Here is a 15,120-nt window from a genome sequence, read left to right as displayed (position 1 = left end):
CATAGATGGAGAAAGAATTGCTCAATGTCTAGTCATGGTGCATTAATTTAAGAGAGAGCCAGTTTGGTGTAGTGGTTAAATGCGTGGACTCTTTTCAGGGAGAACAGGGTTTGACTCCCCACTCCTCCACTTGTACCTGCTGGAATGGCCTTGGGTTAGCCATAGCTGTGGCAGAGGTTGTCCTTGAAAGGGCAGCTGCTGTGAGAGCCCTCTCAGCCCCACCCACCTCACAGGGTGTCTGTTGCAGGGGAGAAGTTAAAGGAGATTGTAAGTCACTCTGAGTCTCTGATTCAGAGAGAAGGGCGGGGTATAAATCTGCAAGTCGTCGTCTTCTAAGCAAGACGATGGTAATGATGGTCAATAGAGGAAAAATGATATATGGTGTAATCTGCCTTGAGACTCAGTGAAAAAGGCAGACTATAAGTAATGTAAAGGGAAAAAAAATAAAAATCGAGGTGGTTCAGTACCTGCAATCATCAGATGCTTCAAACTCATCCTTTGTGGGCCCCCGGAATGTCGGGGTATACCGCCAGCCAAGAGGATGTTTCCTTGTCTCCATCATTTGTGGAGTTTGCAGCCTCTTCTAAGATGCAGACTTGGCTGCTGTAATTTATGTCTTTACAATAGGGCTTTCTCCTTGAGGTGTTCCACACAGCAGTATTTTGCCTGTTTGGAAGCTTCACCTTTTGCTGATTAATGCAGTGTGCTCTCGCTAGATAAGTTACTTGAAGGATCATAGTAAAATCACTGTGCTATAATATCAGTTCAACATTTACGACAGCATTCAGCTTGCTGGTTGGATCCATAAAGCCTTTTATGGTTGGAATCCATCTGTATTAGTCCTAGTATAGTCTCCATCATCATCCAAGAAATGTTGTTATAACATCTGAGTGGTGAGTTGCTATGTCAAAGTGCTTAAAGAGTAGGTTAATTTCTTTTTAGAGCAGCCTCATAACCATGAAGCTCTGTTCTGATGAATATTTTACTGCTTTGGACTTCAATTGGAAGTGTCATAAGATCTCTTGATATGACCTGTCTTCAGTAGTCAGAGCTGAGGGGCTTTGTGCTTAATGTATATACGTTATTTCAGGGGTGGCCAACAGTAGCTCTCCAGATGTTTTTTACCTACAATTTCCATCAGCCCCAGCCAGCATGGCTGATGGCTGGGGCTGATGGGAGTTGTAGGCAGAAAACATCTGGAGAGCTACCGTTGGCCACCCCTGCTTTATTTGAATGTGCAAACATTTATTTTGTTTTTTTAAGCTGTTCTTACCCATGCAATTAAGTAAATAAACCTTACTTTATTTGTACTTTCTTTAGATGCCTACAAGGCCTGTGCCGAGTTATATTCAAAGGCCGGATTATGCTGATCACCCCTTAGGTAACTGCAAACACAGTTCAATGTTCAGTTTTTAAGCTTCTGTTGCTTTAGATGATGCTAAGTTTCTTTAGTTTCATAATAGATTTGTTCTGGGTGGGCAGATCAAATTGTTGGTGTGTTTTCCAGCTTTTTAGTGACTTTTGAAAATGAGGCTGCACAAAGCAACAAAAACATTCCCTAGTGAGCCTTTCAAACAGAGGTACTTTTTTTGAAGTCTCAGTCTAGCATTGGCTCTGTGCCTTTTTTGAATAATCAAGCTGGTGATCCACCATGTAGTTTCAGTCTCAGGCTTCTTACTAGAGGCATCTTTCAAAAATCTTGTTCCTGTATAATCATCATGAGGAAAACTCCAGAAATGACCAGCAGTTGCATGGTTAAGGTTCATTAAAGGGTCACTTAGGTTGGCCCTTCTTTTGACATTGGAAAATACAAGTTGTCAAAATCTGAAAGAGGATAATTTCTCTTTTCAGTCTCCTTTATCCTTATAAAACTTTTACAGTTCTTGTGTTGAAAAGTGCTGTCTTAGTTGCATTAGCAGATGTTGTAGAAATGAGTGTATGTATGTGTTAAATGAAGCATGTTTTAAATTCCATCATTTTTACAAATATTTCCTTTTAGGTATGTCTGAATCAGAACAGGCCCTTAAAGGAACTTCACAAATAAAGATTCTTTCATCAGAAGATATAGAAGGGATGCGAGTAGTGTGTAGGGTAAGTTCATGTTGCAAATGCTCTAAGCTCAATATAGAGATTGTGGCTTGGATACTTGCACAGAGATTCACACTAAAAGGGAAGACAGTTGTACTGTAGGAAACAGTTGTGGAGAAATAACATGAGTTTAACATAGGTTTTGATTCCTCAATTACAAGGCTCTTTCCATCTCATCTGCTCAGATGTCCTCAACTGCATTTCGTTTTTTCCAGGATTGCCCTTTCAAGTCCTGATTGAAAGGCAGTAGTACAGTGTTCCGATTCATGTGTAATTGATATAAAAGAACTCTTGCTGTATGAGGATAGTTATACTTTTTGGCTTCTTTTAAAAGTGAGAGGAATGTGTGTTCTAGCACCAGAAAGGGGCACTTGTTAACCCTCCAAGTATCCAAGAATCCTAAAATCTGTGTTTATCAGGGATCTCTCTGTTGATCTACTTCCTCATCATCGGCATAACCGTGACTTCTTGTGACTTTTTGCCATAGAGGCCTATCATGAAAGCCCTCTAGTGAAGCACTGGTATCTGAAGTTGTTATAGTAGAATATTTTTTTCTCTTATAGTAGCATATTTTTTTGCAGCAGAAACTGGAGCCAACATTAGTAATAGATTGTTCAGTGATGAAGTCTAAAGAATATTTTTAAAAACCTGACACACAGAAAAATTGATTCCCACCAACTTTTGGGCCTAGAGAATAACCATCCCCTGATGAACCACTAACAATGCTTCACAGAACTGTATATTTCATCTTCACTTGTTCATCATAGCACTGTGAATTTTTTGCAATCACAGAGTACTTCTGTTATTCATTAATTAATAAGAAAGTGGGGTCAATTTCAGGCAATCCTTCTGGCATCAACTAATTGCCAAAAAGTTTTACTTCCTGTGACAGGCTATCAACTGAGGGGACCCACACAGCCTCCTATGATTGGGGAGGGGCAGTTTTATTTTAAACTATAAACCTTCCCCTCAGTTGCCAGGTGTTGTGAAGTTAGCAATTGTCTAGGCTTTGGGTTCACTGTTGTGAGGTAAGTTTTGTGGTGCACCCATAGAATATGGAGGTCCCTGAGGCAAGGATCGTATATTAACTACAAAGAAGATTTGTTTATTCACAGATTGGTTTCCAGGAACAGATCAGGACTCCAGATAGACAAAAGAGAAACCTGTCTGAGGCACAATAATTTCAAGAGCCATTTCAATTTGCTTTAATACTTTCAAGAATAAACAGGCATTTGCTGACTAAGCCACTAGGTTGCATCCACACACACAAACAGAGGACTCCATCCACACCACCCTGCCCTTTTCCAAGAGACAGACTAAATGGCACAAGGTCTGCTCGTTGCCAGAGAGAGGCCTAGCAATTGGGTACTCTATTCTCTCTTGGAGGTAGAGCTGTTCACTTTGCCCCTCTTTACCAAGCAGTCTGCTTGGTAGTCTGTTCTTTTCCTGAGCCAAACCTGAACTCTCACTGCCCTCTCCCTGAGGCAGAACTGAACTCCCCTCCTGCTGTGTTTGCCTCCAGTGTTCCATCCCCCTTCTCAAAGGTGATTGGATGGTGGTGTAGCAGTTCCATAGGCTCAAGTGAGTGGCTATTTTCCCTTTCAGAGGCAGGACAACCTTCCGTCTGTCACACCTTTCTCTGCTGATTTCTGGGGATATGATTTAAGAAGCATCACTTGCTGATTACTTGGTTAGAACTTCAAGAAGTTTTATCACATAATAGTTAAAACTCCTCTGATTAGCCAAATGACAACTGATTTTGCAAGATATGATTCTCAATGAGTACATTCTCAATTTTGTACTTTCTGTTTTGCAGCTTGCTAGGGAAGTATTAGATGTTGCAGCCATGATGGTGAAGCCAGGTGTGACCACTGAAGAAATAGACCATGCAGTACATTTAGTAAGGATTCTTCACTGTGGTATCAGGATTTTTGTTGTTATATTGTTAATGCTGTCTAATCCATTGTATTTTGTATTAAATGTCTCATTTGACTACCCTGCACAGTTATGTTTATGTATCATATTAGCAATTCAGAAATGCATTTCTTAGAACAGTCCAAACAGGAGACTGCCAAAGATTTGTTGATCTGCTCCAAAGATGACTGCTTCTCTGCATCTAGTTTTTACTCTCTTTTGAGGTATCCAGTTTTAACCGGCAATGAGAAGTTTCCTTCTTTGCTGGCCTTCTCCACAGAGTAGGACAGGGTACTCTTATGCACATTTTCAAGGAAGCTGTAAGAGGTCTGATGTGACACCCATTTAAATTTTGTTTTCCTTCACATGAAAAATAGCTCAGTGTGATATCTTATGTTATGCATTTGAAGGCCTCAGAAACCTGAGAACATATTAACAGTAGCAAAACATACTTGCTTAAATGGAGGCATTAATAATGCTTAGCGTTAAGATCGCACTTTTAAAGTGTTCAACATGCTTCATTAAATTGGTATTTTCAGAGCAGCTGCACACATGAACACATGTGAAGGTGCCCTATACTGTATCAGAACATCAGTCTACTAGAGTCAATATTGGCTACCCAGATTGGCAGCATCTCTCCAGGGTCTTGGGTAGGGGTCTTTCACATCACCTTCTACATGATCCTTTTAACTGGAGAAGCTGAGGATTGAAACTGGGAACTTCTGCATCCAAAGCAGATGGTCAGCCATGGCCCCTCCTTTATAAAATTAATTGGTATTATCTCCATATTGCAAATGGGCAGTGAAAGTTGTTGTTTGACTTGCCTGATACTGCCTGTATAAAATTGGCAGTAGTGAGATGTGACCCCAAAGACAACTTGATGCAAAGCCGAGCCTCTCAGCCACTTAATTATGCTAGCTGTTTATAGTCTTTGGTAGACAATTCCACTGAATTTAGTGAGGCATTCTTGGAAACATAAGCTGTGCGGAAGTGGGACAGCTATATGTATAGTACAGGATAGCAGGGTGTTGAGTTGCATACAGCTCTTCAGGTAATTCTGTTCAGTGCAAAGTCTGTGTACACCATCAGAATGCTTGATTCTGTAAAAAGTTACTGGTAGAATTTTAAATATGTTTACTTGGATATAAGCACTGTTGGTTTCAGTGGAGCATGTAACCAAACAATTGTGTTTATGGTCAATATGTGTTTTTGCAAAAATTCTTGTCGTTATTCAAGAGTAATATGGATATTTTAAAATCTGTTACAGGCATGCATTGCCCGAAATTGCTATCCTTCCCCACTGAACTATTATAATTTTCCTAAGTCTTGCTGTACATCGGTAAATGAAGTGATATGCCATGGAATTCCAGACAGGAGGCATTTACAAGAGGGAGATATTGTTAATGGTAAGAAACTTGAAAAAAGTATAACTGTAATCTCCTTCTTTAAAAATGCTGATTATTTGGAGGGACATCATCATTGGACAAGTTATAATCAGTATTTTATTTTATATGGATTCTCCTCCCTTCTCTTGAGTTTTCCACTTCCGTACTATCCATTGAAAAATTGTTGATCTTGAAGGTTTTTAACAAGTTTACTGAGAAGCTCTTCAGACTTCATGTTAATATAATTATTTGTCTTGGCTAGCTATATGAATCATAAAATAAGGTTTTTTAATGGTACAGAATTTTATTGTTGTACATGCCAAAGCCCTCTCTTTCATGTTCATATTTTAGCATTTTGGGGGAGAGGGGAGCTTCACAACCCCATTCAGGATTATTCATTTAACCCTTTTGGCAAAGCAGGATGTAGGTTTCTAGTGTTGATATTGTTCTTTTTTCTGCAGTAGGGAATTACTAACAGGACCAGGGAATTTGCACACTGCTTATTTTGTAGCCTTGCAAGTCAGAGAGACAGAATGGTGTAGTGGTTAAGAGTGGTGAATTCTAATCTAGAGAGCTGAGTTTACTTCCCCACTCCTCCACATGAAACCTGTTGGATGACCTTGGGCCAGTCAAAGTTCTTTAATAATAATAATAATAATAAACTTTTATTTATACCCCGCCCTCCCCGCCTAGGCAGGCTCAGGGCGGCTAACAAGACATGGTAAAACCATGATACAAATAAAACAGAATACAATAATTAATAATTTAAACAGTAAAACCAATAAAACAGTATAACATTATAGTACAATCAAAATATGTGCAAGATGGCTCGGTGTTATTGATATTATCAGGAGTTCCGTCTTAAAAAGCTAATTGGAAGAGGGCGGTTTTGCAGGCCCTATGGAACTGGTTAAGATCCTGTAGGGCCCGCACCTCCTCCGGCAGTTGATTACACCATTGGGGGGCCTTTGTAGAGAACGCCTGTTCTCTGGTAGTTTTTAATTTGGTTTCTTTTGGCCCAGGGATTTCTAAAAGATTTTTTGCGCTTGATCGCAGTGCTCTCTGGAGAACTCGCACAGCCCCACCTACCTCACAAGGTGCCTGTTGTGGGGAAGGCAATTGTAAGCTGCTTTGAGACTCAGGGTAGAGAAAAGCAGGGTATAATTTGTGGAATTAACCTTAGAGTATTCTGTATTCCTGCTGTGCCAAAAGAGCTGTGTTGAATCATTTTGAAATCCCAAAAACCATGCAACTGGTTCTACAGGTTTATTCAAGGTGTGAGCTTTTGTGTGCACGGACATGATTCACACCATGAATAAAACTTGGTTGATCTTAAAGGTGCCACTGGACTCAACATTTGTTCTTCTGTGTCAGACCAACATGGCTGAACCACCTGGATCTAATTCTACAGGTGCCAAGTGTCTTTGAACAACAGCCTCTCACCCTGAGCAACAAACTGCCTTTGAGAATGATGAGGTTAGCTGTGCAGAAGAAAGTCAATTCACACTGTACTCAGGCTCTACTTCATTTCAGTAATGCCTGCTAGGAGAACTAAAAATCCCATAGAAACCACATCTTTCAGTTGCAATAAATGAAGGAAAGCAAAGGTGCATATTATGCCCAATACGTTCAAGGCAAGCAGACCAAATCATAGTATGTTATTATGTGCTAATTGCTTTCCAGCCGCATATGGCTATGTTCTATGAGGGTTGCTCTAAACATTTCTAAAAGCTTGGTGTGTAGACATGCTGTGCCTGAACATAATGGCTTATTAGGGTAGACAATTAGCAATTGTTGTGCTGAACAGGTACATGGAGTTGACTCTCAGATTTGAATTCAAATGGCTGAAGGGCACTGATTACTGATGTTGCTGGTGCTAATGAATGCTGGCATGGTAACTAACCACAGATGATGAGAAGGGATATGTGTGTTTGGTGTAGTGGTTAAGTGTGTGGACTCTTATCTGGGAGAACCGGGTTTGATTCCCCAGTCTTCCATTTGCACCTGCTGGAATAGCCTTGGGTTAGCAATAGCTCTGGCAGAGGTTGTCCTTGAAAGGGTAGCTGCTGTGAGAGCCCTTTCAGCCGCACCCACTTCACAGGGTGTCTGTTGTGGGGGAAGAAGATAAAGGAGATTGCTCTGAGCTGCTCTGAGTCTCTGATTCAGAGAGAAAGGCGGGGTATAAATCTGCAGTTCTTCTTCTCTTCTTCTATGTCGAATGTATGTGGACAGCGGTGCTGAACACATGGAAATTACGGAACGTTCTTGGTTTTGCAGGAATGTTTCAGTGTTGTAGTATGTTGGGGTAGAGGGGAGAGTGTACTAGAGAGAATGCAAGCATTCTCCTTGGACAGTGTGCATTCATGTACTTTGACATCTGATTTGTATGCAGGGATTTTCTAAGTTCAACATTGAATAAATACTGGCTTGTTCCAGTGGTTATTTTGGAATGAATGACTTGAATCCTGCCACTTCGGAGTAGGACCTGTATAAAGCTCACTTCTCATCCCAGATCTGATCTTGAGCTTGTGATGTGTCTTGCACTGAGTCAGACCTGTGGTCCATCTAGCTCAGTGTTGTCTGCTTTCAGTGAGCAGCAGATTCTTATGACCTTGAAAATAGAGAGAACTTTCCCAGCACCTGCTAGATGAGTTCTGTTTCAATTGGAGATATTGGAGATAGAGTCCTGAGATTTCCTGAATGCAAAACCAGGTGTTCTGCTGCACAGTGCAGTAACACCTAGGTTTTGTGGGCTGCAATTTCTTGTTTTTGTTTTTGAGTTTTACTGAGTACTGGTCCTTCATCCATATTATGCCCATAATAAAAACACGTTTGTGGAATGACAAATGGCCAGTTTGATTTTGGTGGGACAATATGAAGAGCTACTCTATTCTAAGCTCTTTGAAATCAGAGGGCTTAGATGAGTAACTCTGGATAGGTTTGCATGGTTGATGGGTGGGGGTGCAGCCAGATTTTCCACTCATGTGAAATAGATTTTCTTTGACCATCAGAAAAGCTATGCTAGGAATTGTGGGAGCTACATGGACAGAAAGGCATATGGGACAGGAGTGATATAAGGAGAGGACTTAGCCAAGACTGGGGGAAAAGCTGGTTGGATCCAACCCAGTGTATTTTCTTTCCCTTTCAGTGCTTGCTAGTTTTATGGTGTATTGCCATTATCTTTCAAATGTGGGAACACAACCGAGGTCCCCTCTCATTTTCCTCCTACTGAGCATAGCAGTTCACATCCTGAGGAGAATATAACTGCTCTTGTCTTAAAATGGGCAATGCGCAGTGCAAGACCCTGCATGGATCCAGATTGCTGATGAGTGGGGCTTCCTGTGCCAGTTGCACACACAGCTTAGAGGGAACACAGAACACAACTACAGCTTTGTTTTTCCTTTTCCTTCCAGTGGACATTACAGTTTATCGTAATGGTTATCACGGGGATCTCAATGAGACATTTTATGTTGGAGAAGTTGATGAGGGTGCAAAGAGACTAGTTCAGACAACCTATGAGTGCCTAATGCAAGCAATCGATGCAGGTAAGGGATTGCTGGAGCCACTCGCTTCACATCTCCTCCTTGAATGGGGGATCTCTGACATGGCAGGGGTAGAATGCCAGAACTGCAGGCAGCTGCTGCCATTCTAAACTCTCTTAATCCCAGATCATGTCTTGTGCCAGATTGTTGCTGAAAGGTATAATTTTATTTTGTTCAGACCTATTGAAAAGATATTTACAATAAAGGCTTTGCCCCCTTTTGAGTTAAGCCTTATGTGGAAACCCTTCCATTAAAATTTAAAACCATTGTGCAGAATTTCTTGCCAGACATCTGACTGACATAGTACATTTATCATGCTAGGACTGTGTTACCTTTGCACAACCTTGCTTTATGATAAATGTAAAATAACCATGAGTCTTCAGAGACAAGCTCAGACATTTAATCTGCATCCACTTGTACTTTTTTTATAAGTACCTTTCAGATTCTGAAAAGCACAGTCAGTGAACTGTTCCTTCCCCTGCGTGAATTCAGCTGCTGGGGTGGGGGGGAATTTTCCCCATGGAACATTTGACATGTGCAAGGATTTAATGTGAGGCCATGGCATTGAAAAGTTAATAACCAAAATTAAATAACATGAATGAGGACAAAGCCGTAACTAGAAATGTCTACTCATAGAATTGCTGGGGAAGGAGTAAGTTTGCATGCCATGTAGGTAATCAGTTCCATTGTAACTATCTCAATTTGAGTACTTTCCATTTTGTTTGAAGTTTTAGATCAGAGGGGTCCTTGCTTCAGATTTCTCTAGTCATAAACTTCCTCTTGTATGGGGGAAGGGGACACACACGAGCAGTAGGAAAAGAGCTCATGTGCAGGTATAAATGCAAAATAATGACCTTTTAAAAAAGACTGTGAGAAGTGGTGTTCGAATTCCTTTTAGTAAAATAGCACATGCTTTATCTTACAGTAAAACCTGGTGTCCGGTATAGAGAGTTGGGAAATATTATACAGAAACATGCTCAAGCCAATGGATTTTCTGTAGTTCGGAGTTACTGTGGGCATGGGATTCATAAACTTTTCCATACTGCTCCCAATGTGCCACATTATGCCAGTAAGTATGGACTTAATGTCTACTGCATGCTAGTATTACACGTTAACAAGTATTACATGTTAAGTATTACATGTTAACAAGTATTACATGTTAAGTAGTTAACAAGCACATTGTTTCCTATTTTTGTAATAAAATTCTATACCCCATTGCTTGTGAATATTTTTCTGAATCCATTTTACTGAAATGACATTGAAATGGTGGGAAATCTAGCAAAGGTTTGTGAAAGCGTTAAAGGTGGTCTTTATCTCACCGTTGCTATGACATTATTGTTATTTTCATGGTACCGATTAGGAGGGAGGTATTTGTGAGTTTCCTGCATTGTTGGACTAGATGACCCGGGATGTCCCTTCCAACTCTATGATTCCCAATATGGTCTCCACCAATGTGTTTCCTGGCACCCACTTCCATCTTTACTAAAGCCAAGAAGCAATCCTGGCTTTCCTCCGTCTTATTGGAGCAACAGACATCACCTTTGTCAGCTGGGAACACCCTTTCAGAAACAGTGCCTCCATCATAGAGAACACCCTAAATGTGACTAGCTTTAGCCTTTATGGCAGCCATTTTCTGGTCGGCTGTGCCAGCTTCTTTCTCTCTACCTCATGGCACCCATTTTGTGATGGTGCTCACAATCTGTTTTCAAAATTCCAGAAATTGGCCATAGCTTCAACAAAGTTGAAGAGTCCTGTCTTATGGCCTTGCGTGAGAGACTGGGACACCACCTCAGAACTAAAGTTCATGCTTTGCATTTAAAATTACTAGCTGTGTAATGTGCTTTCCCCTCCTATACAGACTGCACACCTCTGTCGTCAGACATAACTATAACTTTGTGACACAGAACATGCCATCCAAGTTCTGTGGCAAAATGAATATTTTTCAACTGCGATGCTCTTGGAAACCATGGAAGCGGTTAAGCTTCCCCAACATTACCTAGTTCTTATTCTCTGCTGTTCCCCATTCCCTGCACAATACTCCCTCTCATTCTGCTTTCTTTTCAGAAAATAAGGCTGTTGGTGTGATGAAGCCTGGTCACGCGTTTACAATAGAACCAATGATCTGTGAAGGTAATTCTGCCTTTAAGAGGTTCTGTGTACAACTATCATCTTCTTTGATTTGGTTGGACTGTGAAGCTGTTATTTCCAGGATTGTAACAGTAATAGTCTCCTCTTTGCTGATGTTGCTGTGATTCTGTTATGTGAGCCTTTCACCAGTGCAGGGCTCGGCTCTGAGTTACAACAGAATCATAGGATCCGTCTCATGGGATACAAATTCTATACTTTGCAGCATGTTTTAAGCATTTACCAACTCTGTTCTGCCCTACAACAGCATCAGGAATAGGCTTATGGACTCTTCGCTTCATGATTGTTTGCAAGGGGCATATTATACTAGTACAGCTCAGTTTTATTCCTTTAAGCTTCACTTCTGACTATGCAACAGCTGCTGTATCTTAGTCATCAAAGGAAATGCATTAAAATGTTACAGTTACGAAACTGCAGTTCTCATTATGCACTGAATATCCAATACATCTTTTATAGATTATAGATTTAATTTGGCACTGAACAAGATTCACTTGTACAAGCAAGGGTATGTTTGAATTTTTATATATGTATGTATCATACCAGAAGTCCTGTACATCACTAATAGCGTCATCATTTGCAGAAAGGCTCAGAGAGACTAGATGTTTTACTCTTCTTTCCCCCAAAAGCAAGTGCTGTCAGCTTTAATGATCCAGAGTTTTCTAGGCATAGAAGGCCACATAGGAAGCTACCTGGCCACAGGACTATAGAAGAAAGGAGCAGGTTTAGTCAAGAGGTTTGTAAGGGAGGGAGAATATTGAAGAACATGTATAGCAGACTTGTTGATAAGGTAAAAAGTTGAAGGTCCTGGGAGAATGCCCTGACTTGGATGTTCCAGGCTAGCACAATCCTATCGGATCTTGGAAGCCAAATAGGGCCATCTTTCGTTAGTACTTGGATGGGAGACCACCAAGGAAGTCCGGAGTTGCTATGCAGGGAGAGGTGGGCAATGGGAAACCACCACTGGAATGTCTCTGGTTTTGAAAGGCCTCCAGGTTCACCATATATTGGCTGCAACTTGATAGCACTTTGCACCACCACCACTGATAAAATGGTGCACAACTTCTTGTCTCAATACTTGAGCATTTTAGCTTGTCTTTCTCCAAAACCAAAGAGCCTGCTTTTCTCACTAAAAATCCTGATGCCTGGTTTTAATCTCCTTTTTCATTAGGCGGGTGGCAAGATGAAACTTGGCCCGATGGCTGGACAGCAGTAACACGTGACGGCAAGCGGTCTGCTCAGTTTGAACACACTCTTCTGGTCACAGATACTGGATGTGAAATCTTAACCCGGCGGCTGGATAGCATTCGCCCTCACTTCATGACCCAGTGCTAACTTAGGCCAAGCTGTGGGGCCTGAACCAAGTGTCCTCTGTACTATGCATTTACTAAAGTACAGGCCAGAGGGGAGATTTTATCACCTGTTTTCTTGTTGACAGTAGGCGAGAGCAATTCAGCCTTGCATTTCATGTCTTGGAAGATCGTGATGCAGAGGATTGAAAAGCAGATAGGTTTTAAGAGTGTTTCTTTGCTCATCTGTTACCCAACAATAATGTTTGAGCTTTCTTTTTTTTAAAAAAAATTCATTGTCCTTTATGGTACCACTTTTTTTCCCTCAGCTGGGCTTTTGGCAGTTCTATCATTGCCAAAGTACTGGCTGGCACATGTACGGTAATTTTTTTCACTCTGAATGCAAGGTTTGGAAAATAAGCCTCTCTGCTTTTACAAGTGCCACCTGAGATTTTAAAAAAACTTTTCTTGTTCCAAAGGTAACTCCTTGCTTAGCTATTGCTGAAAACACTGTTTTAATGGGCTGGGCTTTTGTCTGCTTAGGATTCAGAGGTGGGATTGTATGCTAGAAAGTATTATCTGTTGCTGTGTCAAGTGTACCTTCTGAATTTTGTGCTGCCTTTCCCACTTCCGCATTCTGCTGAAACTTATGTGGAAATATCATGACCACCTGGTTAAACTGATAGGCCTGTTTCTCTTTGGCTAACAACTGCACATGGTGGTTCTTTGTCCATGGAGGGGAGAACACAGAATGACTGAGAGCCTGCCTGGTATAGGCTTTCACCAAGTGCAGCCTCTCAAAACGGGTATTACTTGACAGCCAATGATGCTCCAAAGGTTTGTGTGTCACACTTACATAAAAAAAAAATTGAAATAGAATTCTTGTCCTGTAATATGTATTCTCTAATAATAGGTGTGTCCCAAAGAGGTAGGACTGATTTGGGAGGGGGTTTCTTTTCAGTCTTCAGTGACTTCTGTGTGTTGCCCCAATCAAGTAGTTCTCTACCACGGAGCCCTCTTAGAACATAATGGCACTGCCTGTGATTTAAGAACTACCGTATGTGTTTGGGACCTGGTAAATCAGGAGTTGAGTCTGTGGCGGGGTGTATGTCCCCTCCCCTAATTTAGTATGGATGCTTTCAATTTTCAGTGGCCAAAGATCACTTTACTGCAGATTGTGGGAAGAAAGCTTCCACGGCTGGCCATGAGCATAATTCTGTATGCAGTGGGGAAAGTACGGTTGCATTATGAAACATGCAGCGATATCATGTAGCTGTTTGCGCGCCCCCCCATTTTTTTTTCAGGCATTGGAGGAACAAGTGAAAATAGCCCAGATATCCACAGCAACTATTTCACCAAAATAAAACTATTGTGGGGACATATAATTCACTTGAAAGAACCCCAAATTGGACAGTCACATCAATCAAATAAACAATAATCTTCAGGTCAGCTACAATGTAATGGTGGTATAATCTTCCCACACAAGTAATGAACTCATACCACAAGATGTGGATATTACCACTGATGTTGACAAGTGATGAATTAGTTTGGCCTTTTTTGCCATTCCTCTTTAATCCTAAATTCTTTAATGAAAGGGATTTACTGTAATGTTAAGGTCTTAATACCTGCTTTATTCTTACAGTGTTGGAGGGTGGGAATTGTAAATGAGTAATGACAAATCAAGTCATCAAATCATGGGCACAATACATAGATTCTCTGCTCAGTTCCTGACCTTGTGTGTCAGACAGGAGCTAAGAACCCTTAACACTTAACTTCACTAGGGTTTGGGGTTTCTTTGCAGAAGGAGTACAGATGTGACTTAAACTGTGTAAGAAACTGGGGTAGACCTCACAGTCTTATTGCTGACAGCAGAGGTGAAGGGGGCTGATTTTTCACAGCATCTCTATTCCACTGCAAACCATCCACTTCATGCCCAGTGCTATTCCTGGGGCTGAGGTCCCCTTGAACCCTCCTGGCAACAGCATTACAGTGGGAAGGGGAAAATTCCATTCTTGGTTCCAGCCTAATGTCTTTCTCCCAGAGTGCCTCAGAATTTGGTTTTTTTGCTGGAAAAATGTATTGTTGGGATGTTTTCATTCTATAATATTGTGTTAGGAGCAGTAAAGTGATTGAAATGTTACAAGCACTTGGGTGCGTGCAGAGATTTTAACAAAACAGGCTGCAATACTTGAGTGGAGTTAACCTATGTATGCAATGCATTAAGGAGATTAAATACTGGATGGTTAACCTAGAGTGCGCTGCTTTCCTTTGTGTTTCCTCAGTTAAATTTCAGAGACTTTTCATATTTTAGCTGTAATATGGAACGTGGCCTCTTTTGCAGTCTGTACAATTTTTCCTACTGAGGCACTATTTATATAGTCCATTTTCTCACTAACAGACCACAATAGCAACATCAATCAGGAAAAGGTAAAATTTAGCACGTGCTTAATGGAGTATTTCTCCCCTGATTACCTCTACCAAGTGATCTTTTCCCAGTTTTCAAAAAGATGAGAGGGCTTTTTACAGTAAAGATGCAGTTCAGTTACATAAATGTATGCCAGTCACACCTATTGCTGAAACCGAGCTGTTTTTCTTTGACCCCTCCCCCAATATGAAGATATTGGATTTACTTTGAATCTCAGAGCGGTCACAATCTCCTTTACCTTCTCCCCCGCCCCACAACAGGCACCTTATGAGGTAGGTGGGGCTGAGAGAGCTCTTACAGCAGCTACCCTTTCAAGGACAACTCCTACGAGAGAG

At 41.1% G+C, this 15,120-nt stretch overlaps 1 protein-coding gene across 1 annotated transcript in view; it reads left to right on the top strand.

The window, feature by feature from the left end:
• Positions 1–13,239, top strand: part of METAP1 (methionyl aminopeptidase 1) — a 31,531-nt gene extending 18,292 nt beyond the window's left edge. The window contains exons 4-11 of the mRNA XM_060247013.1: positions 1,321–1,381; positions 2,000–2,091; positions 3,905–3,988; positions 5,270–5,408; positions 8,801–8,932; positions 9,855–9,998; positions 10,994–11,059; positions 12,243–13,239. Of these exons, the coding sequence (XP_060102996.1) occupies positions 1,321–1,381; positions 2,000–2,091; positions 3,905–3,988; positions 5,270–5,408; positions 8,801–8,932; positions 9,855–9,998; positions 10,994–11,059; positions 12,243–12,406 (882 nt within the window). The 3' untranslated portion in view covers positions 12,407–13,239. The remainder of the gene's footprint in view (positions 1–1,320; positions 1,382–1,999; positions 2,092–3,904; positions 3,989–5,269; positions 5,409–8,800; positions 8,933–9,854; positions 9,999–10,993; positions 11,060–12,242) is intronic.
• Positions 13,240–15,120: the final 1,881 nt, after the last annotated feature.

This window comes from Heteronotia binoei, chromosome 9, assembly GCF_032191835.1.
Source record: "Heteronotia binoei isolate CCM8104 ecotype False Entrance Well chromosome 9, APGP_CSIRO_Hbin_v1, whole genome shotgun sequence".
NCBI lineage: Eukaryota > Metazoa > Chordata > Lepidosauria > Squamata > Gekkonidae > Heteronotia > Heteronotia binoei.
Note: the sequence above shows the minus strand (reverse complement) of the source record. Positions and strands in the feature narration are given on the sequence as shown.